The 25415-nt window shown below is 40.8% G+C and overlaps 4 protein-coding genes across 5 annotated transcripts; 2 read left to right on the forward strand and 2 right to left on the reverse strand.

Moving 5' to 3' along the window:
* Positions 1 to 1384: 1384 nt before the first annotated feature.
* slc43a1a (solute carrier family 43 member 1a) lies at positions 1385 to 13647 on the forward strand (the record flags this gene model as incomplete). 2 transcript variants are annotated; one of them, XM_079228657.1, is made up of 14 exons in its annotated part: positions 1385 to 1538; positions 2275 to 2464; positions 3285 to 3340; positions 3684 to 3760; positions 10166 to 10258; positions 10591 to 10730; positions 10833 to 10960; positions 11404 to 11550; positions 11638 to 11673; positions 11779 to 11914; positions 12054 to 12183; positions 12276 to 12349; positions 13214 to 13337; positions 13450 to 13647. In XM_079228657.1, the coding sequence occupies 14 exons, from the start codon at positions 1385 to 1387 to the stop codon at positions 13645 to 13647; spliced, it is 1683 nt and encodes a 560-aa protein (XP_079084783.1). The 2 variants fall into 2 exon arrangements, with proteins under 2 accessions (XP_079084783.1, XP_079084784.1); XM_079228658.1 differs by having other exon boundaries at positions 10591 to 10728; positions 10837 to 10960.
* Positions 13648 to 16182: 2535 nt separating this feature from the next.
* med19a (mediator complex subunit 19a) lies at positions 16183 to 19268 on the reverse strand. The gene is made up of 6 exons (XM_079228369.1): positions 18960 to 19268; positions 18377 to 18499; positions 17834 to 17967; positions 17576 to 17672; positions 17397 to 17491; positions 16183 to 16609 (listed from the first exon to the last, which is right to left on the reverse strand). The coding sequence occupies exons 1-6, from the start codon at positions 19177 to 19179 to the stop codon at positions 16544 to 16546; spliced, it is 735 nt and encodes a 244-aa protein (XP_079084495.1). The 5' UTR covers positions 19180 to 19268; the 3' UTR covers positions 16183 to 16543.
* A 196-nt stretch (positions 19269 to 19464) lies between these two features.
* On the reverse strand, positions 19465 to 21388 carry pmf1 (polyamine modulated factor 1; the record flags this gene model as incomplete). Its single annotated transcript, XM_079228636.1, has 5 exons — positions 19465 to 19595; positions 19732 to 19927; positions 20285 to 20385; positions 20528 to 20633; positions 21162 to 21388. The coding sequence occupies 5 exons, from the start codon at positions 21386 to 21388 to the stop codon at positions 19527 to 19529; spliced, it is 699 nt and encodes a 232-aa protein (XP_079084762.1). The 3' UTR covers positions 19465 to 19526.
* Positions 21389 to 21576: 188 nt separating this feature from the next.
* tmx2a (thioredoxin-related transmembrane protein 2a) lies at positions 21577 to 25415 on the forward strand (the record flags this gene model as incomplete). Its single annotated transcript, XM_079228702.1, has 8 exons — positions 21577 to 21765; positions 21930 to 21990; positions 22504 to 22617; positions 23330 to 23406; positions 23774 to 23880; positions 24483 to 24548; positions 24670 to 24799; positions 24885 to 25415. 8 exons carry the CDS (start codon positions 21577 to 21579, stop codon positions 25047 to 25049), a joined length of 909 nt encoding a protein of 302 aa, XP_079084828.1. The 3' UTR covers positions 25050 to 25415.

Genomic DNA, 25415 nt, shown 5'->3' on the forward strand with positions numbered 1-25415 from the left:
GCACAAAGGCAGTTCAGTGGACTATGGCTAATCACATTACATGAACGCCTCACCAGCACATATGCAGACCCACGGACACACGCAGAGACAAATCTGTCCCATTATTAGATCCCCTCGTCTTCTCCCATACAAACGCACACTCACATGCTGAAGAGGTGCCCTCATTAAGAGCCACTGAAAGGGTTTCCTGTTTGAGGCCTTGACTTATAGCCCCCCTCCCCCTCCACCACCCGCGTCTCTTCAAATCAAGTGGCTGAGACTTTTCCTCTCTCTGGTCTTTTCCACTTCTTCTCTGGTTCTCCATCAAATTAAATAGCTGGTTGTATTTGGATCTTTATGTCTTGCTTAAATGTTTCCCTTTGTGTGTGTGTGTGTGTGTGTGTGTGTGTGTGTGTGTGTGTGTGTGTGTGTGTGTGTGTGTGTGTGTGATCCTGTCAGGGCGGTCATGACTGATTCTTGGTCACTAATCAATCAGGTTACACCAACCTGTCCTGTTGGTGTGTGTGTGTGTGTGTGTTTGTTTGTGTGTGTATGGCTACTTTCCAGGTGGTCATGACTAACCCCGACTTTATTTGGTCAGTCATGTGGTAAGTTTGAGCTTTCTACTAGCGTGGGGGTGTTGTTTGTGTACACGAAAGTTGTATCACCACTCACCTTTAACCCATTAATGCCAGTTAGATAAACCCCCAAACATGTTGTGGAAAGACTCCTTTAATCCGACTTTCAGATGGAAATGTCGCCCCTTTAAGATGCTTTTCCTATTTCCAGAACAAAAGCAGTCACATCGAGCACTCAGCACTGTTTCTCCGGTCAGAATCAAGGGTTAAAGAGTGGCTCTGTTAACAGCACAGTGGGAGGATATCTGAAGACAATGCGGTGCGAGGTGTCAGGTACCCAACTGGGATTTACAAAACAATGACTGGTCACAAGGGGTCATTAGGCAAAAATGTCCTGTCTCGAGGTGCTCCATCAGGTCTCCCCAGTGAAGTAAACATAATGAAACATCACCGAGTTTCTAATTTGTGGAAGTCAATAAAGAGAAAGAAAATGCCCTTTTGTAAATCTTTCCTCTATTCTGGTGATCAATATGTAAAATCATTTAGCTTTTAAAGGGATTGGCAGTCATGAATTGTCTAATCCTTTTTATCTAGTTTTATGGTTATTTGATTGCATCATTGTGTTTTGTGCCATTTGTATTGGAGCTGCAACAATTGGTCAATCAACCAAAAAAAAGCTTGAAGATGATCAGACAAAATAAGACATTTGAAGATGTCATCTTGTTACCCACAAACATGGTCTTACATCTCAAAATGCAACTCAAATGTTAGAAAATAAATTAAATGTTCCCTCCCTCCTCGCCTCTCCTGTCTTCACAGCAGCAGCGATGGCGCCCTCTCTCCTCCAGGCCTACAGGAGGCGCTGGTGGATGGCGGTGACGGCGGTGATTGAAAATCTGCTGTGCTCGGCCGTGCTGCTGGGCTGGGGCTCCCTGCTCATCATGCTGAAAAGGCAAGGCTTCTACTCCCACCTGTGCCCAGGTAAAATCAGCAGCTCTTCATCACTTGACGCTGGTATTTGTTTGTTTTCTTATCGCAGCTCCAAACGTAACATTGTATTATCACCTTATCACCTTGTCTCGTAAATTTAGGAGAATTGTCTCTAAATATGATTCAAACTGATGACATATTTCAGATGTCTGATACAGCTACAAAATAATACAGAGGGTAGCTATATTCTCTAAATCTATGATCAGTGCATGTTGATGTCTTTGCAGCCTTGAGATCCCAAATCCTAAATTGGTCAATTTCACTTGGAGGAGTTTTGTAACAATTTGTTTTCCTAGGGTCTAATTGACCTCAAACCCTGCAACCCAAAGGAGTATAGTTATGTATAGATACCCCATATAACTTTTAAAATGTTTTGCCGTATATGTGGTAAAGGGACAAGCTTACCACATCTGTATTTTTATACATATTTATTTTTTATCCCTAACAAAAGACAAAAGATTTAATTAAACAAAAGGTTAATTTTGCAACCATCATTTATATGTCTTACACACACTGTACTGAGGGTATGTGCAATCCTAAATAATGAGGTAGTAATTAATTGATTGCATATGTCTATCACTTGTGACCAATTATTTTTAGAGGCATAAAAGATCATTTAAAGATAAGAGATAGTCTGGGGAGGAAAAATGCGGAGAATCTGGTCCCTTTCCTCTTGAACATCTCTTGACCCAAGAATCCAATTGTTTTTGACCTCTTCTCTCTCTAGACAATGAATCCGTAGTCGTGTCTTCGGGCAACTCTTCCAGCGGTGAGGTGGAGTGGCTCAGCTGCGTGGATCAGGAGGAGATGCTGAATCTGGGCTTCACCATCGGGTCATTCTTGCTTAGCGCCACCACTCTGCCACTCGGGATCCTGATGGACAGGTTTGGGCCACGCCCAATTCGCCTGATGGGCAGGTAATAGTTTTAAAATAGGTCACATTTGTAAGGGAATGTGCATGTCTGCTGGGTGTTTAAGTTACTTTTTCATGTTCTCTTTGTCAAGATTCAGATTTAATTTTGAAAGCTCGTTGGCTTTGTCATTTGGAGGTTTGAATTCTTCCCATTGTCTTTATACATGTCACGATGGTGAGAATTTGTATTCCAAAGTCAATTTCTAAACTACTACACTAGGGTGACTGAGGTTATAGGTGAAGCAGACAGCTCACATTCCCACGGTTTTTTTCTCAGTATGTAAATAATAGGTGGGGCAGTAGAGTGTGTGTGTGTGTGTGTGTGTGTGTGTGTGTGTGTGTGTGTGTGTGTGTACATAGCATAGTAAAGTGTCCTCCAGCTTGGGTGTGGAAACATGGGAACCAAACTGCTCGGTCTGAATGGAGCGGGACTGCTTGTAGGATCTTCACAGACATGCACAGACGCAGTACAATTTAAAAAACCTAACACACAAGCACATTTTCTCTTTCTCATTCACAATTTCAGCAGCTTTGACAGTGAGTAGCCAGACACTTTGGTAGTAAGATGAAAGTTGATCATAAATGGAGGACGACAAGTGTATCTGCAGCTGCAGGCTGTTAAACCACAGATAGTTTAATCTTTAGCAGATAACCAACGACTTAACTGCTGTTTTATGAAACATAGTAGTTAGTTATCCTGTGGTATTTCTATCATGTCCCTCTGGGAGTTTTGATATGTGTTGGAATAAATGAGACAGATCTCAGTGTGCTAAGATATTATACAGAATGCAAGTATTTAAAAAGCCCTTGTTCTTTTGTTACAGTTCGTGTTTCGGTCTGTCCTGTGTTATTATGGCCATGTCTGCCTACGACCCTCATGGTGAGTACAAACACGAACAATAAAACATGTGCTGGATATCAATGATTCAACTGCAAACTGTGGCATAAAAAATCTCTACATGTGTTCCAGTTATATTTTAGAGTTTTGAGGCACACCAGCTGAGATCATGATTTACTTAAAGATTTCAAAAAAGGTCTTCATCTGGAAGAGCAACATTATATATATATATAGCAGTGGGGTAACTGAACCAAAATGACACCTAGCCTCTCGCCCCATCTTCTAGTCGCTAAAAAAAGAAATATAAAAATGTTTGGTGGACAGTCTTATTCTGAGACAGTTGATTGAGGCTCTAACTCTTCTGTGTTTATGTCTTTCTCTGCAGCTCTGTCACCACTCATTTTCTTGGCTCTCTCCCTGAATGGCTTTGGAGGCATCTGCCTGACCTTCACCTCACTCACGGTGAGACAAACAACCGCCAGGAAGCAGAAAAATACTGATTATCACTTACCAATGGAGGAGAATATATATATATATATATATGTATATATATATATATATATATATATATATATATATATATATATATATATATATATATATATATATATATATATATATATATATATATATATATGAATATAATACTGATATTTACACATGATATCTCCTGGTTTACTTAGACATCTGGGGCCAAACAGTTGATCCTCTTTGATTATTACGATGGTTGGTTGTTGCTCAAAACAAATACAATGTTCAGCAAAAGCTTCTGATTTACAGAAGGAGTCATTGTTTTTTCCCTGGTGCTGACAGTTAACGGATTTGTTTTGAATCGTTCCAAACCTAAGGAGACGATCACGCTTCTCTGTGCCAGTTCTCATTGCTTTGATGGAGGAGGTCCTGAACACATGCTCAGCGACACCTGCATGTTGTTATTAACTTCTCTACACAAGAGCTGTTCTGACCTTGTAGAGAAGGAAAGAAACAAGATGATGAAGACAACTCCCCTCTGGAACAGTACGTTTGTTTTATGAAAACCACAACTTGGATTACACATGTAGTGCTCTGCTTTGACACTATGCAAAATGTGTGTCCCCAACCACCTCCAACATGTTGTCTGTGGGATTTAAAGTGTATTTAAAGTTGTCAAAAGAGAGACATGACCAAAGAACAGGGCCAGTTGTTTAAGGTACAACACGCAATTTTTTTTAAATTATTTAAATAAGCCAAAAGGAAACACATAATTTTCAGTCTTGTCAGTATACATGTTGGCATCAAGTGGACTAAAATACATTTGAAGGGTTTTGGTCAAAATTAGCCTTTCTTTGTTCCAGCTCTGAAAGGCTCTACTATGGTTACATAACTTATATTCTGAGAAAGTACATATGTATGGGTTGTGTTCCTGGAACAAATGAGCAGGACCGTTTTGGTAGCCGAGAGTCTCAGCGTGGTCGGGGCCTCTATTTGTGTCAGCTGAGGAAACAGTGTGTGCTGTGACTGGGAGCTATGTTTGTTTACACTCACGTCAGGCATGTGTGTGAGCTTGTGATGTGTCAGCTGGTACCAACATTATCGAGCTTGTTTTATTGTTGCTGCTGCCTCCCGTGTCATGGCAAGTATTTAAGGTTTGTGTGCGTGCATGTTAACAGTGTTCCTGTCAGAGCTGCACGTGGTTTCTCCCAGATGGAAAGTCTCCCATTTGTGTTTCCACCAATAAGGAACAGCAGTTTACCACACACCCACTTCCCAAGGCCCGGCCCACTCACCTCTATTCCAAACACTCAAGGCCACTCATCCTCTTGTCTCTGCTGTTCCCTCCCACTTCCTTCCTTTTTTCCTGACCTACCAACTTCCCGCTCTCTCCCGTTTCTCTGTTCTGCCCAGCAGTCAGCAGAAAATCAATGCAGAACCTTTTCAACTCTGCATGACTGTGCACACATGTGGATGTACACACAGGGAGACGGACATGAAACAAATGTTTGGATAATAAAGCTGAGTGGACGGATGACCTTAGCCTTGTATGATGAATGCAGCCTGGCTCTGTAGAAAAGAAAAGCTGTGACACCTGTCTTAAATTATATAGATATTCTACATTTTTACAGCCAATTGTCCCGTTTGTACCTCACTGAAAACTGCTGACAATGTGTATAAACAGCTGACGTCACAGTTTAGAAGGAAACGATCAAATAACCTTGTTCATCCATCCATATCATCCATGTCCATTTGTTTAAGGTTGGTGTTTAGCGCAATTGCACAAGTTATCTGCATTTTTTATATACGGTACAGATGGCAATTTAAAATTTTTACCAAATTTACCAAATATGTCTGGCTGAATTTGAGAGGAAACGTGAATAAGACATCTAGCAGAGCTGCAACAATTAGTTGATTAATCAATTAGTCGATCCACTGGATGTTTGAGAAATCCTCCTAAAGTTTGATTGATACCAGTGCTTTTTTAAAGCAACCAGAGGAGTTAGAAATCCTGGTAATGTAAAGAGAAATGTATTTTTTCCGTTATCAATCATAATAATGGTTATAACTCACATAGCTCTCACACACGGAGGCACTACTCTTTCTACTCGATTAATCACTCACAAACACAAGATTAATATTACACACACACTTACACTTAAGTAGCGTTCCAGACGCCCCCCCGCCCCCTTTCTTTGTCCCTGTCTGACCTCTGTGTGTCTCTCCTTCCATCTCTAATTACACTGTTGTTGTTGTGAAAAGCACAAGGACTGAGAGACGTACACGCTCACCCCATCCTGATTTAAATCATGTGCTTGAGAGCAAGAGCTCTGTTCTCGTAGAAAGAAAGAACACTTGTCCTTCTGTTGTCAGTTTCTCTTAATGAGGACACCTTCTATCCCCTCAGGGTCTATCACATGATTTGATACAACCACATTTGGCAATGTATGATATACAGTTACAACATATAAATTCACATTATCTGGTCATAATATAAAACCTTTAAACTAAAAAGTAAGTTTTGAACATTGCTGATGAAGAGTTCTACCTGTTTTGACAAAGTAGTCAACTCCTATTTGCACGGTGTTGTGTGCATATTTACTATGTGTATAGTAATAATATGTCAAGTCATGTTGCAAACAAGAGCATACAATTGGCAGATAAATGTAAATTCCTCAGAAGCAGCCCATAAGTTACATCAAAGACAAGAGGCCAACAAATTATGGGTTTTAATTTAAGGAGCAGGGGGGGAAATTTTAAATGAATAAGTCATTCAGCACCAGCTTAGCTAATTTATTTTGTGGATAAAGACATTTTCAAGATAGCTCAAATTGTCCTCTTTAAAAACCTGTAAATGTGTAGTTTGTGACAGTTTTACTAAAGGAGTTCAAATCATTATTTTAATTAATTAAAAAACAAACATTTTAATGAATAATAAAAACAGACAAACATGAGGCATTATGTGATCGTGTACTGCATATTTTGGGCAACACAATAAATACACTATATGAGTATCTCTGTAGCTTTATGTCACATCTACTTTCTCCACTTACAATATCAAATCAGATTTTTCTTTTACTCATTAAGCTGTGACAACAGACCCTTGTTGTTTACCAGAAGCACACAACCTTCAGGACATCATGGTTTCCTCATTCTTAACCATAATGCATGGTAATTATGTGCGGTATGACTCGGCTTGTGAGTCACACAACGAAGGACTGAGGACGGTCCTCTTAACAGACGATTGCTCTTGAAATAGCGCTGTGGCCTGTTTCTCATGCTGTTACTCGCTGCGTTAATAAGAAAGCTGTCAGTCTTCTACGTGTTAACCTAGATCTCTTCACTTCTTTTTAAGTTGCCCAATAAATAGAGGCCATGGCAGGGAATTGGGGATGACTCTTTGAAATACAAAGAAACCACAAAGTCACACGACTTGGTTTGAGGGTTCCATAGAGGGCCGTTGACCGCCTTTACATTAGACTGCTTTCTTTGTGGTACATACAGTAAGTGTAGTGCAGTTGGACACGAGCACTGTGCCAACGAGGGGTAAAGGTTTGACAAATCTATGAAGAGCGAGAAAGGGCGGCAGAGAAATGAGGTGGAGAGAAGAAGCCGGTGCTAATCAGCTGTGGTTTAGTGTTTCCTGCCGAGTTCTTCACAGAGAGGCGGGCTGCAGCTGTGGCTCGGGGAGATCAGTCAAACTCAAAACAATGTTTCTCTCTCTACCTCTCTTTTTCCTCATTTATATTCTTGCTTATTTTCATACACCGTCATCCTTCTTTCTGCCTCTTATGTTCCCAATTGTTCAATGCTTCTTGAGTCTGCCTCTCTTTCGCGTTGTCAGACCTTCATCAAGATTTCAGTGCTCATTAAGCCTGTTTTGGCCCGTTCTCAGAGTGATTAAGTTCCTAATTAAACTCAGTGCCAAAGTCATATAACACCCAAGTGAGTGAGCACAGCACGAGTAGAGCCTGAACTGATTAGTCGTGACAAGTGAACGGCCAAAGCTCCATTTGTTTTTGACTTTCTGACACTAGTTGACCTTCGTGTTGCTTCCATCAAGTCACGTGTTTCCGTCGTTAGCGTTGGCATGCAGCGCATGTGCTGCAAGGCACATGCGCCATTGAAAAAATATTTTATGAGAACTATCAGAACACGAGACGTGGGAATCATGCTTGATGCTGGCACAGGCATATGCACATACTGTAAATGTGCGCAGACATAGTTCACGCTTATTTCACACATAAATCACCACGACACATCAGTTCGCTGACATCTCCCAAGGCTGGCATATCTTTGCTTTGACATTACTTAGAGATGCATACTCCCCCGTGTGCTCAGAGGGCCCTCTCCCCTACATTCAAAAAACGTCCACAGCCAGAGAGTCCGGCGCTGTGTATCTCATGATTATAGTCGGGCCGTGAAGTTTTCCGATTCTCAGAAGCGCTGAATGAGGACGGGTGTTCTCATATTTTTTCTCTCTCACTATGACTCCACGTTCACCTGTTAACCTTGTTATGTCAGCCTCATGTATCATCACACGCACACGCCAATATTACTCTAATCTCGACACAGCAGCCAACCCCCCCCCACACACACACAGAAATAATATCTATATTTAAATAAAAGCCCACATTAATTCTCACCTACGCCTTCCACCTTTAGGTCTTGCTGGCCTCATGAGCTCTAGGAATGTCCATATAGGGTGATACATTTCCTAGAAAGCCTTTCGTGGAAGTTATCTCATAGTTTCAGGCCCACCCCACCTGCAAATGGTTTTTTTCTGTATTGTTTTAAATCACACCCGTATTATATGTTTTTAAAGCTGTAAACAACAAACATTCATGATAAAAACAGATAATGACCTATACTTAAAAAGCTACTATATTCAATATATTTAGTTTAAATAATCCAATGACTGGTTGCTTTTAGCGACACACCCACAGATAATAATTGTTTTACTCTTCAGTTTCCCTCAGCTGAACAAAATGTTATTGCCTCTTTAATCTCATTGTTTACTCGCTGCTCTCATCTTTTTCAACAAAGAAACATACAACTATGCTACCTATTCAGCGTCAAACGAAAAAGTTAGCAGCTAACTGGTAATCATAGCAGAGCATTGAGCAGCGAGAGAGAGACAGATTTTTCCCTCAGTAGTAGACTCGGACCAAAAGGAGATTAAGCAATGGGTTTATGTTAATCAGGTGGCCCCAAACACAACTTTAACCAAATGCCGACGTCCATATCTGCTGAGTTTGCAAATACAAGTGGTCTGAAAGACCTTTAATGGACACTGTAATTGAATCAACACTTGTTACAGTCCCTTTTCATTTTAGCAAGGCTAGTAGGTTTGTAATTTTCACCAGCCCACATTCTCTCACGTCTACACATCCATCTCTCCACCCATCATTCTTCCCGGTAACCCGATGGTCAAAACACATACCATATACCTGCTACACGCCTCTGAATAAGCAGCCTGTCCAAGAAAGTCCAAAATGACTTTAAAAGAATAAATAAATGTCAGAATTGGAGGGTTTCATTGTTTCCAATAATTGCTTGAAGTGCATCATTGTCACCTGGAGTTGCCATCATTTGGTCCAGCCTCAGAGAGGAAATGTTGGGAGGAAAAGAGAACTCTGAACCCACACGGTGAACTCTGACCCAGCAGGGGGATTAGGTGATGCCAGCAAGTTTGGAAAACTGTGGTCAGTGTTGAGAGAGAATACTGAGCTTGTCATGCAGCACACCTAAAATCCCACCCATGTGATTTTATAATCGTGATTGACCCATTTAAAACTCTAATCAAAGGTGCTGGCAGCACAATAGATCATTGTTATGCTAAGCTTCTTACTACTGTAAATAGGTTGACCTAATATATGATGTGTTAGTGCCTGGTGCCCACCACATTGTTCCCTTTACATGTGTCATGCGTATCCTCATGCTCGGTCCATTGAGCCCTCTGAAGTTCATGGAGAGCTGGCTATAGATTGGCTTCCACATTTTTAATCCCAACTCAAAAGAATGTGTTGAAAAGGCCAGAATGAAGACGGTGGACGTGTCTCAGTGTAGTTTAGTCTGCGTTTGAATTATGGGGTCAGGACGCAAACTGGGTCATGACTTTGTTTCTTGTTTCCTCATGACATGGAAACTAATATTTTTTTAATGAGTCTGCTCTGTGGGGAGAGAGGAGTGTGATTGGGTGCAAACTACAGAGGAAGGGTTGGTTTAGTAGCACAAAGCTGCTGTCTGCCATCTGCTGGTCAAAATAGTAGTCTGCATCTAGATTAAAAACACTACGTATGGGCGTAATGTCTGTCACATTGCTGAGGTCAAGGTGAACAGGTTTGATTAGTGTAAAGACTGACATGTATTGTATCTTCTCCTCCGTGCCTGCAGCTCCCCAACATGTTTGGTGCACTAAGCTCCACCATCATGTCTCTGATGATTGGCTCCTACGCCTCCTCTGCTGTCACCTTCCCTGGAGTCAAGGTAAATCCAAAAGGCTGAGTCATATGATTATATATCCTTTGTACTACATTACGGAGTTTATGGAATATAAACAATGTTGTGGGTAATATTAGCATTCAATGCATCAGCATTATTGGATATTTTTGTGCCAATGAGGTTTTAACATCCGAAGTGGCAGGATCAAGTGATTTTCAGGGTGTCTTTCAGCTTAACCATGTGTGCTACATTCACACATTCATCATAACTGGTGTATTAACAACGTGTTCTGTCGTGCCCCAGTGGCCAAATACATCACTGGCTACCACTTTAAAAAGTATAACAACCCTCTTGCTCCCTCTCTCTCTTCTTCCCAGCTGATCTATGATGCAGGTGTGTCCTTCCAGGTGATCATGTGGATGTGGGCGGGTCTTGCTGGTTTTGTCTTCCTCAACTGCTTCTTCAACTGGCCCACTGAAGGCTTCCCAACACCTGACGAGGTCGACTACAGGTCAGTGTGTCAGCCGGCCTGTTGCCCCTACTCGTTCCCACAGACACCAAGTCACAACATCGTTCTTTCACTCCAACCTCAACGTGTGTGTGTGTGTTTATCCAACAGTCAGATCACCACACTGCAAGAGCTGCCTTCATCTGACCAAAAGACTGTTGGAGAGCAACTGAGCCAGAAAAATGGAGACGTCCGACACTCGACTGAGAAACTTCCTAATGGATCTGACGCTGCGCCCAGTAAGTCAACAAGCACACTCACAACCACTGTGCTCTCAGCCGTTTACTTTATAGCACCGCCTCACACGGCATTCGGCTTGTGTGCTAAAATATATTCAGATTTTTTTTTTGCATAAGTCAACAGGGTTCAACCCGAATATTTTTGTTAAAGGAAATAAAATGAGGAAATGACAAGAACAGTCTTGATAGAAACATTTTGTTTTACAGACGTACTTTCGGTCTATCCTTTTACCGTAATCATCTTTTGACCACTCAGATATACAGTATATCGTTTTGAGTGGTCTCAAGAAAGGAAAGGGGATTTATACTGTATGACATAACTACTTTGCTGAACGATTGCCCAACTGGATGTCTTAGCTCCTCCTTATGCTCCTCTAATATGTATGTAAAAATAAATAAATGCACTTACGTTGAACAAAACAAACTGTCTCCTCTTCTCTCAGATGCTACTCCCTTCCGACGGTCCGTATTCTCTCCCATCTTCCTGTGGAGTCTGGTCACGATGGGGATGTCCCAGTTGAGGATCATCTTCTTCATGGGAGCGATGAACAAAATGCTGGAGTTTATGGTCACCCATGGGGAAGAGCATCGTGAGTGTCAAAGCATTGTGTCATTCTTTTGCTCTCAAGAACATCGAAAAGTTGCTGACAGAGTGGGTCTTTGTTTTTATATTTCAGCATCCGAGCAGCTGGTGATTGAGACAGAAGAGAAAGGTGAGCAGCGTAATACTTCAGCTCGAAATTGTAATACTCTATGTAACTTTTCTGGCATGTCTTTTAATTTTCTTTCAACTTTATTTGTTTTCATGGATTCTTCAGTGAGTTTCTACTCGTCCATCTTCGGCACGCTGCAGCTGCTGTGCCTTGCCACGTGTCCTCTGATTGGATACATCATGGACTGGAAGATGAAGGAGTGTGATGAAGAGAAGACCGTCACCCCGGGCACAGAGCAGAGGTACACACAATGTACCACAGCTGATTAAAAGCAGTAGAATCAACAATACTGGCACACGTGAATGTTGGATGGCGTCATAATAATGGGAGTGGGCCAACATACTACTAATACTAAAACTTCTACCACTGTGTCCCATCAGGCAGACCACTCTGCCCAAAAGAGACCGTAAGATCCAGAAAGTGACCAACGCCATGAGGGCCTTCCTTCTCACCAACATGCTGCTGCTCGCTTTCGGATGCTGCTGCCTCATCGACAGCCTGCCTCTACAGGTAGTGTGCACACACTAACACATGTCACGGCAGCGAGTGAACAAGGAAACAATAAGATCCATTGATTGTTGTTTCTTTTTACTCCCGCTCAGATCTTGACCTTCATCCTCCACACTATGGTCCGAGGCTTCATCCACTCCTGCTGCGGAGGCCTTTATGCTGCTGTGTGAGTGTTGCGCCGCTAATTCATCACCTTGTTTAACAAACTCACATCTGGGACGAAAGGGGAAAAACATAACCTAAGGGCTCTAACATTTCTCGCTTAAATTACAAAGCAATCCTTAAAGTGGCGTCATGATTGAATACTTTCTTTAACAAAGTAGAAATACAGAGTTTCCAGCTCATTAATAAGATAATAGACATTAGACTTTATAACAGTGTTATATTTGAAACCATTTAGAGTTATTTCCCCGCACCACACAAACACCAAACATAAAACAGCACTTTACAGTGTGAAAAAAGCAGGAGATGCTGCATCATATGCGTTAAACAACCACACCACTGCCACCCTTCAACATATTCTTTTAACAACATTAAAGAACTGTTCCAACACTACAGTACATTATATCTCCTGTTGTTTTTTGAATACTTTGTATGTCTGTATTACTCCATCTTCACTGTGTGGGCCTGTAATATATGCATAGGCTAAAAAAACCTCTACAACAGGCTGATAAGTGCACTTCAGAGTCACTTATCAGCCTCAGTGAGACTCAGTAAAAAGGCACATTTAATGATCCATGACCGCCAACGATTCTCAGCTGGTCATAAAGTTTGTACCACTGAAGCAGCAGCAGTCCTGCGACAGTAAAGTTCACGGTTCGATCCCTGGTCTCCGAATAGTTTGCATGTCGAAGTGTCCTTGAGCAAGACACTGCTCCCGGGGTGCTTCTCAGCAGCCCACTGCTCCTAAATTGCTATGGATGGGTTAAATGCAGAGACCAAATTTCATGAATGTATGTAATATAACAAACGTAATTTAAGTTGAAGTAATCTGGGGCTCTGTCAGTAACCACCTGTAACTCTCTTACAGCTACCCGTCAAACCACTTTGGCACTCTGACGGGCCTCCAGTCCATGATCAGCGCTGTGATCGCTCTGCTGCAGCAGCCGCTCTTCATCGCCATGGTCGGAACGCTGAAAGGAGACCCCTACTGGGTGAGGACGCACACCCAGTTTTCTAACGCAATACGTTTGCAGAGAGTGACAAAATTACAAAACAATATATATCACTGAAACTTTCCATCTCTGTCATCCAAATATCCTTCAGATCAACCTCGGCCTGATCATCTGCTCATTGGCTGGTTTCCTGTTGCCGGGTTACCTGTACTACCACCGCCGGCAGCTGCTGAGGGAAAAGGAGGCCAGAGACAAGCGGGCGGCCGGACAGGAGATGCAAGCTCTCAACGACAGCGAGGCCAACGGCTACAAACCCCACAGCAACGGCCTCGCTGCTGTGGAGGCGTAGAGCGACACCGAGTGGAGGGTTGGGGGAATCGTAGTATTTGTACTTGTCTGCAAAATGAACACCAGCAATCTCCGCATCCATATATATTTTTGTTTCGATATTTCCAGTTTTTTGGTCATTGCTGGTGCACATATTGCTCATCACAATCCATACCATCGAGGAAATAGGATTCCTCATGTTTTGTTAGGACTCAGAGTTGGACTTTAAGTTCCTTGTGATTTCGGGAGAAGATATGTCATCATCATTTGTTTATTTATTTTGGTTTAGTGTCAAAGAGCCAAATTAGTGTGATTTAAAGCCATAGATTTCACTCGCAAGCACACACCCTGGTACTGCCTGTGTGTCACACTGCGGGTATCACAGTACTTGAAATACTGTTAAATAGTTTTCAAAGATTTCTAAAAATAGAAAGTCGCTAAGACCAAAGAACAGCTTAAAGATTAAAATAATGCAGTTTTTACCTCCATATTGCTTCAGAAATATGCTTAATGAAGCAAACTTTTAATAGACGATATTTAGCTGTTTCTACTGTAATTCCTCTGGCAAAAACAAAGCATACGACAATCAAAGAAATGTTAAAGCAATGAATACCAGACTTCTGGTAGATAGAAAGAAGTGTTTGGGGTATTTTCAGAGTCCAGTTTTTCACACAGACACACATGTATACGCACAGATAGGCTGGTTGTAGAGACACCATATCTACCTCCTCTGTTTCCTTTTTTTTTTTTACTGTCTCTCTGCAGCCGACTCTTATGTCCGTCTATCGAAGGAATTTGTTTCACGATTAATCCTTTCAAATACCCAAAATGTAAAATTGAATCACCACATAATTTCTCCTTGTGTATCAATGCTCGTTAGAGTTATTGCTGAGTCAGCCCTTGCATTTCTTTTCTTTTTATATATATGTAGGAAAAACATTTTTTTATGGAAAATTCACAAGGAAAAATAAGACTGACTTTTAAACACACAGTGTGTGTCAATGTTATGAATCACTTTGTACTGCTTTATGCACATCAATGAACTAGTGTGTGTATAAAATGTGTATTTAAGTGTATTTTTATACTCTAGCTGCAGTAGCATTAAAAAGGGAAGCGTTTGTTTCAGTATCCGCGGCTATTGTGTAGTGTGCTAATTAGAAATGAAGCTCAGATGATTTGCTGTGTATTCTGCTTTTGGCTTTTTTTTTGTCATGTATGGATTTTGGAGCAAGCACACCTCCATCAAAATAGGTTATTTTGTAAATAGAACTGAGGTGTGTCTTTTATTTCATTACATATTCTGCTTGCTTGCTTTACTTAATAAACTGTATGATGAGTGTACAGTAGCCTAATTGAGTGAGGAAACACTGGCTGTGCTCAAAGTCACAATAAAAGACTGTTTCAGCCAGCTGCAAATCAAAATGTGTCTATCCTGCATGTTTGTTCTGCTCACAGCAACAGTATCTTGTAGATTTATTACATCTTTTTTTGACTCAATCCATTTCTGCCCAGCCGCCCTGCTCAGCAAGCCAGCTCTGCTATACTCCTGTTTCTTAGGTTCATTTGATTTTCTATTGGTTCATTTGTATAGCTTTCGTAGATTTTTCCTTGTTTTTGCTTTCTAGTTATCCTTTGTCCTTTAAATGTGTTCAGCTTCATGAATCTTTGCTTTCTCACCATTAGAGAGATTCTGTGTTTGTTTCAACGCTGTGCCTTTGCTGCCATCTTGGTCTTATTGCAATATATATGAATTTAAGATCAATGCCTCTGCCAAACATCTTTCTCTGTCAATCAAAGCCATGAAGAGGAATTGTAAATTAGTTGATACTGCTGGACCTTACAACAAAAAGCATTGGTCCTGCAGGAAAGGACAATTTGTTTTTTGCTGATTGTCACAGGTGTTGATTTAGCTCGATTGTGATTTCTGAGGTTGTTGGTTCGAATAAATACTGCAAGTGCATTACAATCGGTGTTGCCGAGTTTCCCAGTTTGGCATATGTCATTGCTTTCCTGTTACAGTATTTTGTAATGTCTGAAATAGTCCAGAAATCCCAGCAACAACTATCTGACCTCCTTGTATCGCTGCAAGTTGCCTTAAAAGTTCCTTGTCGTCAGACCTGTGGCTTCCTTTTGCCTTTGTAATTGGGATTCAAAGTTACTGCCTGAATTATTGGTGTGAAGTTTAAATCAACACATCTGACAGCCTTGACAACAAAAATAAACAACCGTCGCTTTGTCTGTATTGTAAGACCATCCTCGACAGTGGCTTGTCTAATATTCTCTCTTCACTCTTGGTATGAGTTGCTAAATCTATGCCTTTAATCAATATATCCAGCTTGTGCATTTGATAAATAAATGACTGTCAACATATTGTACTTATGTTGTTTTTTGCCAACCATGCAAACGATTCTCTCGCATAAACAATATACCTCAGCATCAGTCACGTTTGTCATTGTTGCTGCTACACGGCTGCATTTTAAACCATGTAACCAAGTTCCCGATCACATGATCTCCGCTTCCACAAGGTCTTATAAGTAAACACAAGCAAAGATAATAACCAAAAGTTTATTTTAATTTTGGCAATATGGTCAAAAGATATCACACCAAAATCAAAGAGGGACATAGATACAGTGCCTGCTCAGTCATCTAAACCACCACATAGCCCACCAGCGGCTTTCTGCCTTTTACACTGCTCTGTAACGTTTCTTTACATCATCACACACGTCCACTCTGTCGCTGCTCCTTTCATTCTCACACACATCATACAATCATTTGCATTACATGCTTTAATCTCCGCTCATTAAAACAAACTCCCAATAACACAATTATCTGTAAAACACACACGCATCCTCTTACAAAATGCACAGTCTCACACACACACACGTTCAAACACCGGCATGCACACAGCGGGCTCCTGTCTATCTGAGGCTGTTGCTGTTGGGTTGTGATCCAGCGAGGCCGGGGTGGTCAGGACTGTGGCGGTTCTAGAGAGAGACAGAGATGTAAACAGGCTGTTTTTACTTGTGTGGACATGGGAGTGAATATATTGTGAATCAGAGATCTGAGCCAAGTGCACAGCTGCTGTGTTCACTGTTGCCTAGTTCAATCTATAGTCTGTTTAATACTGAAGGGAACAAATTAGCTTTCTATAAGCATTGAGAGGGAGCTGATGAGGATTTCCACGTTTCATATATTGACATATCATGAGCAATACAACCTTTTGCTCAAAAGACACATTCTCAGAAAAGACTAAATTGTGCAAATGAACAGAAGTCCGGTAAAACAAACATAATGGGATGATGTAACACATCTGATAAAAGCTACTGGGTGGGTTAGAAACTGTTTTCAAATAGATAACTTAACTTTATATAGTAATATTAAGTCATAGCTGTTGTCTGCCAGCTAGTTTTTAAGCTCTTTCAAACTCTAGTGTAGGAAAACAGTTCCTACATGAAACTGCTCACAAGGTCTGTGGATTATCTTGAGTAACCACATCATGCCTTCAAGAAAGAGTCATCTGAATGGCGCGATATCTCCAACTCTAGGCAACTCACAGCAAAATAAATCTAGATTGATAAATAATACCACCACAGGTAAACTGTTCTTATCATGGAGCTTTAACTTTACATAATTGCCTTGGAAAGTGTTTCAGTATTTGTGAAAAACTTGGCATTCGTTATATGGTTTAAGATTATGGTCTCGAACCAGAACCCATAATCAAGACTAACCGGCAACTCTATAAATTATTGGTCGCTTGATAGATTTTCTTACCTTCTTCTTTTTCTTGTCTTTCTTCTTTTTCTTGCGGTCAGGATCGTCATCACGTTTCTTTTTCTTCTTCTTGGGATCAGTGTCCGATGGAGTTTCTGCAACGTCAAAAAGAAGCTGCTCAGTGGCCTAAAAACATGCTGCATTATTTTGAGTTAGTGGACATGTTTAGTTTGTCATACCTTGTGGTAACGGGTCCTGTAGTCGATGGTGTTTGTGCTTGTGTTTGCTCTTCTTCTTTGGAGGCTGTATGTGCATCAATCTGTACTGTTCTGGTAGCTGGGAAAAACAAACAAACACATGCATGCATTTAAATAATGGACTGTATCATTATAAAATGAAGAACACCTGCAGGACAGAATATGCCAACTAATGACACTTCACCATACTGTATATATACACATTTATACTGTTACTATGTCGATATATTCAGTACGTACTGGTCCTGTGTGTAGTCTGAAGCCTGTGAGCAGAGCGCCTGTCAATGGGCTGAAGGAGTTTCCACACACTGGAGGCTTATCAATCAAAGAGCGCAACGAGCTGCCGTCCTGAGTGCCTGGACAGTCGATCATACCTGCAGCACAGAAAAGGGGGGACAATGTAATATAAACATTAAATAGACAATCAGCCCGGAGATGTTTGGTTGGCAAGAATATGTAAAAACAAACAGAAGTTACATGTCAGGGGTTTCATGAAGCTGATATATTCATATTGAGTTACATATATTTAAACTTTAAACTACTCTACAGAAGACAGGTGTGGTTCTTAGGAGAACAGCTCCATTAAAGAGAGGTTTCAGGCACAACTTCACAGAGCAGGAACACTTATCACCAACCAGAACAGCCATGAAGAGTAACGTAGCTTGGAAACTTGTGTCCTGTACTTCACACAAATCATTATCTTCACTACATTCTTTTTTTTCTAATGAGATATGTGCATTCTCCATCATTAAACACCGCCTTTGATTCATACACATAACCAACCTGGTAACTCTGGCAGAAAGTTGCTGAGCTTCTCCTTCACCTTCTTCCCACAGAACTTGTTGTAGGCGTGCTCCAGGCTGTAGTGCGTGATGAGGTTGGTGTTGCCCGTTAACTCGTTTCCCACTAAACACACACACACACACACGTGTTATTCGTGCAATCAATACAAGTACTTTCATGTATCACCAATTTATAGCTACCCTACAGCTTGAATATCCCTGACAGGTCGTACTGGAGCTGCTGTTACTTAACCGACATCAAGTTAAACTTAGAAACACAAAAGCGGAGTTAAAACATAGTAAACTCGGGGGGTTTCTGTGTCACGCAAACGAGATATAAGTTATATTTTTTTCTTAAACTATAAAAAAAATAAAATAAAATTGGGTTCGTACCGGTACCGTTAATTAGCTTAACGTTAGTAGATATTTTCGGTAACACTTATCTTGTTAGCTAACGTCAGCTAGCATTGTTTACAAACTGCTTCGCAACCTTTGATAGCGGCTCAACTCTTTGCTTAGCGTTAAATTAAGAGACAAAGAACACACAAAGCATGGTACAGTTAACAATAACCGACAGACAGTACCAGGAAGCTCCCGCAGTAAGTAGAACGGCTCATTCATGGCTGCGGGCTTCCGCAGGGCAGGCCCTTCATCCCCGAGCTGCGGTGGCATCTGCCCCGCCATGGAGCCTTGATTTTGCGGCAGAGGCGGCGGAGGCTTCCCCTGTCCGAAACCCAGAGACGACGAGCCGGGTGGTCCCTGAGCTTCGTTTTGCCCGTACAGAGTTGAAAACATTTCCGTCATATCTATCACGAAGAATACATTTATATTGAAAGAAAAAGTTAGTTTCGTCAAGCGTGTGGCCTGTTGTTTGACAAGGTGTTCACCCAGAATCCATCCGTGTGTGTGAACAACTCGACTCCTCACTTCTTTGTGGCATTATTTTCATGGCCCATGTGCCGTAATACCAGACATAAACACGCACACTACCGTAATGATTGGTATATTATACAAGCCCACGGATATAATTACCAAGGTCACGAAACATTTTCTTAAATCCAGGATTTCAAGTTTATTTTCAGACAGACAGGCATAGTGAACAAATCCGAAATGTACAGTTAGGTTATTTGATAAATGTGCAGGGCAAATTATTATAACACATTAAAGACGTCGGCTTGGTAAAGAGAAGATGCCAGCCTTTCAAACTCTGTGACCGATGCCTAAAAGGGAAACAACAAAACATACAAAGAAAACTGTTAAAAGTCAAGGCAAACTTCTATTTTATATATTCTTTTTTTGTGTGAATTACATCCTGTGTAGCTCTAATGTTTATTTTTCCGATTGTTTCTCTCTCACCTTCCACTCATCAACAGTGGTAGAAATACGAGATTCAGTCTGGGCAAGACTCTCTCTACCAGCCTGGGCCTTCTGTGATAGGGCAGCATTCTCTGCTTGAATCTTTCTCAGCTCTTGTCGCATGTAGCTCTCCTGCTTTTGATAGTATGGCATCAAAAAGCTGCAAAAGTCCTGCTCAGGAACTCCACTCGGCCTCCTATCAAAACAAGTGAGAGTAAAGGATTAAAGGAGTAAAGGATGAAGATGTTTTGTATTTGACTTAATTTGCAAAATGGAAATAAGACAGTGGTGACACCCAGTGCAATAAAGAAAGGCAATGCACCAATATTACAGGGTTGTTAGTGCTACTTGCTAGTTGTTATTAAGTATTTGAATGAGTGGTGGTAATAGGAGCAGATGATTTCAGTCTTAGGATATTGTCAAAGAGGGTAAATTGTTTACAGGGAAACTGGGCATAAACAATCAAAAACTTAACATGCAACCAGTTAATCATAAATTGGAAAGAAAGCAGAAGGTGGTGGAAGGTGAAATGGTTTTAGTGATGTTTACAGACCACGCAGGGTTTGCATTGTTCTTCGCAGCATTCTCCAGTTGGTCCAGCTCATTCAGTTTGAACTCTAACCGACCTTCTTCAATCAATCTGTTGATGTCCTCCTTCACATCCACAAACACAGGCATTGAGGTAAGTAAATAAAAATCAAAAAAGTACATATAACACAAACAAGGAATAATACCTTCCATTTGTTTGTTTTTTACTTTTTTCCTACATGGTATTAATGTGTGGTGTGCTGCATACCTGTACGGCCTTCTGCAACTCCTCAATGAACTGTTTGTGAATGCTTTCCATCTTCTGTGGGTTCTTTTTGTACAGCGGCCGAAACGTGCTGGCAAATCTGTTAAAACTGTGAGCAAAAGCAGTGTCAACCAAAATTGAAGCAAATTGTGTCTTTCCCAAAACACCAGAAGGTTTTCTCAGTTAACCAATCTAGTACTACAATGATTATTTTATTAATCTAGAAATTCATCGATAGAAAATAACTGACAAGAGTTCAAATGAGTACTTCTTAAGGCATTTATCAAGAGAAAATGCAAAGAGATTCACTGTTTGGACAAAATAAAGCAACTTGAAGCTATCTTTTTGTAGGTGGACTTTTTCTATATTTTCTGATACCTAAGAATCTATAGAGATAATGGAACTAAAATAGTTTTCTGCTGCCCAAAAAAACACATTGTGAGATTTTACAAAATGGGTAGAAAGCTAGGAAAATAAGGCTTTCTTTATTTTATTCACAAAAACATAATAATCCAATTTCAATAAATTGGGTTAACAATGTAACTTGTAGTAATATTGTATTCAAATAGGCACGTCATAAGTCTGACTTAATTTAGAGCTACAAACGGGGACTAATGCATACTGTTCGTTACGTTACCTGGCAAGGTCGATGAACTTTTCCAAGCTCTTCTGCATCACTTTGTCGAACAACTTCAGTCTCTTATACCGAGCTTCGGTCTCCTCGGGCGGCTTACTAACTGGCCCATCTGTGGCCATCTGTGAGGAAACTTCTCCCGTGGCTTCATCCATTCGGTTTACAGCTGCAGTTTTAACATACAGTTCATCTACAGTCTCCTTTTGTGTCGCCTCTTCGCTTTCTTCCATTTTTTTTCGCTTCTGTTTACGGTTTTCAATACCCGCCAAATCTACGGCGAGTCGCTGCGCCCAGAAACGACGAAATAAGTTATTCTGGCACATGCGCAGTTCCAGCTGGCCGCCAAGTCCGTCAGTCAGTTACTTCCAGCTGTCATTCCTCTTCAGACCCCTTGAGGTTGACTGTCGTCTTTACCAACATGGCTATAATCACAGGACTCTGTACTTTTTTGTACCACTTACCTCAGATTTACAAATGGCTTCTGAAACCGTATTATATCACCTCGCTTTTCATGACCGTCGCCTTCCTGGTGGTCCGAAAGGCACCCGGTCTGTGCGAGCACCTGGCGACCCAGCGAGAGGACGGAAACTCCTGCGACTTTGACTGGGTGAGCATGGCGATGATGGCGGAGACAGTGTGGCGCTGCAGTGCTACCTGCTGCTGTACTATATACATATATATGTATTTAAATATAGTTCATGTGAGATGAATTGTAACTTAATTTACCCACTTATTACAAAGTTGTTTAAAGTTTTGTCTCTTGTTTTATAGCGAGAGCTGGAGATTCTCATGTTTCTTAGTGCAATAGTTATGATGAAGAACAGGAGAGCGAGTAAGTACAACCCCTCCCCCACACACACGCTCACAGTTGTTTGTGTGTAAACCAACATGGTAATTGTTGGTTTACACTGTAAACAGTCATCTTCAAAAGTGTTGGCCTATCTGCATGAAGCAGCTAAGTGATCAGGGAACCGCCAGGATATATTTGCACATGAAAGCCTTTTTCTGCCATAAATCTCTTTCAGTCTAGGCAACAACCCTACTTGGTTAGATTTAGGAAAATATAATGTTTTAGTTCAAATGAACTCTTGACCTGAAGGCAAATTTCTGCTGGTTTCTACAATGTGTATGTAAGGTTACACTTCAACCCAGTAGGTATGTGCTACTTAATGGGTAACTGTTTAAGATCCTGAGAAGCTTGCCACATCCAGGAAGTGCTTTGCTATAAACGTTGCTTTGTTGTGGAAACATTTCGATTGCAGTGTAGCCCTGCCTTCTTTTGACCTTGTACCAACAAGCCTGCATTCAATGTTTGTCCTCTCTTCTTCTCCCCTCTCTTTCTCAGTCACGCTGGAGCAGCACATGGGCAACTTGTTCCTGTTCAGTAAAGTGGCCAATGTCATGCTATTCTTCAGGCTGGACATTCGGCTCGGCATCCTTTACCTCGCATTGTGTGTCGGTCAGTGGCCTTATAACCTCGTTACAAATACTGCCTCGCTCTCAACGAACTTTGAGTTAAGGGAAGGGATATTTATGGAATACTTTCTTTCATCAGGAGGGACACATTGTAGCCCATCACCTCCACCTCAAAGTGGTGCAATTAAAGTTATTCCTTTGCTGTTTAGAGATGCCACTCTAGATGAATGGCGTGGCGTCCCTCAAGAAACTGTTCAAGAGATCTCACGCATTTAGTATTTTAATCAGTTCTGTTTGTAAATGAGGTAGTCTTTATTTCACATTAAAACGCTGCACGAAAACTCTCAAATATTAACTTGGATCTATATACTCGCCTACAGTTTCTATTTATAAAATATGCCAACATTTGGGAAAATTGAGTAAACATGAATACAAAAGAAAGCTACCTTCAAACAGCATTTATGGTACCTGTTTTATTACAGATGTTTTGAGCTAACACTGGTCTCCTTCGCGACAGTGACGAGTAAAGTGTGGGTACCTGTTATTTATATTCCTCTTGTATTTTTTATCAAGCACCTATTCCACTGAGGTTACTCCAAAAAACGCTTTTAGGGTTTAAGTGTATATTTATTAACCTAATCTGAGACTTTCATAGCTTCAGAAAATTTCAAACTTGCATTTAGACTTTGATTTCATCCACTGTGAGCCTCTCTAACGTCAACTTATTAGTCTGTTTATCTGTATCTTGTTTCCAGCATTGGTCATGACCTGTAAGCCACCGATCTACATGGGCCCAGAGTACATCAAGTACTTCAGTGACAAGACCATAGATGTGAGTACACTACAGACTGTGCTGGATTGCAGTTGTTTAAATGCTTGTATATTCCTTTATGATGAACGTTTGCAACTACCTCAGGATTCTGATGTGTTAAGTAGCAGCTTTGAAACAACACAACTTGTGGGAATTATAATGGAGTAATCAAGTATTTATATATAATATAACATCAAGATGTGAGCTTCGTATTTCACAATGCAATAAGGATGTCTCCATCAAACATGGAAGACACATTTTTATAGCAATATGACAATTAATTGAATGTCAGACATTTTAAATTGAAATATTGGAACTCCCTTCTTGGAAATGTTTTTAGTTTCTACACCCGTGTAATCTGTTTTAATCTAATTTATTGTGTCATCAGGAGGAGCTGAAGAGAGACAGTCGAGTAACCTGGATTGTTGAATTCTACGCCAACTGGTCCTCCGACTGCCAGTCTTTCGCTCCCGTCTTTGCCGACCTTTCACTCAAGTAAGAAATAAGTAAATATGATTTTTGTAATTAAGATACTGACGGCTGAACTGTTTTAGTCAGACCCTCCTTCAGGTTAATTGGCAGGTTGATTGGCTGAGCTGTGTTCAAGACAAATACACACTTCTGACTATAAACCTACAAATCACTAGTTGCTTAAATATGCAACCATGATATCTATTTATAAGTAGAACGTTTATTGCTTGAAGATAAACCGTATGATTCAAAAGTTCTTGAATCTGCTCAGTATTATATACAACCGTTCTGTACAGTCTTTGAGATGAATCATAAAAATAATTATTTACCTAGCTGCAGACGCTTGTTTGTCAGTAAGAATGTCAAGAGCCTTCTCTATATGATTTATTCAGTGGAAGTTTGGCTTAATAACTCTCTTCCATGTTCCATACTGTATTTATTTTCATAATATCTAGAAAAGAGATATACATTTTCACACAATCATATTGTTAAATTAATTTGCTGTGAACATTTTTTTTCAGAATAATAACAGTAATCTGCTATCTAAATCAATTGCTCTCCAAAAATAGAACTGAGTTTTGACTCTAGGGATACTTGTCTCGTGCATCTTCCCCTGTGTACTGCAGGTACAACTGTGCTGGACTCAGGTTTGGGAAAGTGGACATCGGACGCTATGGAGATCTTTCTGAGAGGTCAGACCTTTTTTCCACTTTGCCCCTCTGCTTTAATGACACAATATTGTTTATTCTTTCTACAAGTTTGACAGATTCTGAGCTCAGAAAATTGACTGTCACAGGAATTATTTCTGAACAGGTTCAAGATTAGCACTTCTCCACTGGCCAAGCAGCTGCCCTCACTGGTGCTTTTCCAAGAAGGGCGGGAACTCGTAAGACGTCCAATGGTGGACAATAAACGCAGAGCTGTGTCTTGGACCTTCAATGAGGCAAGTCTTGTATGTAACTAACTGGTGGAGTAGGGACCGTCACATCCACAAAGGTAGCCTAACGTGAAGTGTATTTCTTTCCTAGGAGAACATTATCCGGGAGTTTAATCTCAACGAACTCTTCCAAAAATCCAAGAAGCTGGACAAAAGTCGTGGTGTGAAAGAAGAGGAGCAGAAGGGGGTCACCGACGAGCTCCATCCTGAAACCAACAACCTTGAGCAGCCCACAGAGAGCAAGAAAGACCAGTGAGGAGGAGGATTGCCTTACGTGGTTGCCAAAGTCCAGAATATGATGGGACGGGGAGAGAAACGGTTTCAATCACTACTAGATGTCATGTCTACGATGTGGCAAATAAATACCCCAAAAGCTGGACCACGTTTCCCTGGCTGGGTATGATGCAGTGTCGTTTGAATGCAGCTATGCAAACGATAAGCAATGATTTTGGTACATTTTAAGTTATTTGAGAATACATTTTGTAATGCTTGTTTTTTAGCTTATCACTGTGTGTAACTTTTGCTGCCTATATTTTGCAACTGTTTACTGGTCCCTTGTTTCTCAACCAAAGTAAAAGGTGAAGCTGAAATAAATAAAAAGATAATATGCAGTTAAGATTCA

Source organism: Taurulus bubalis, assembly GCF_910589615.1.
Source record: "Taurulus bubalis genome assembly, chromosome: 13".
In the NCBI taxonomy this organism is placed as follows: Eukaryota; Metazoa; Chordata; class Actinopteri; order Perciformes; family Cottidae; genus Taurulus; species Taurulus bubalis.

Bases quoted from the DNA above. Each gene is read 5' to 3' on its own strand.
- med19a (XM_079228369.1), bottom strand. From the start codon at position 19,179: ATGACGGAAATGTTTTCAACTCTGTACGGGCAAAACGAAGCTCAGGGA. The intron at 17,673-17,833 runs GTACGTACTGAA...TGTTTTTCCCAG, and splicing joins TCAGACTACACACAGGACCA to CTACCAGAACAGTACAGATT. The intron at 17,492-17,575 runs GTATGACAAACT...TTGACGTTGCAG, and splicing joins ACAGGACCCGTTACCACAAG to AAACTCCATCGGACACTGAT.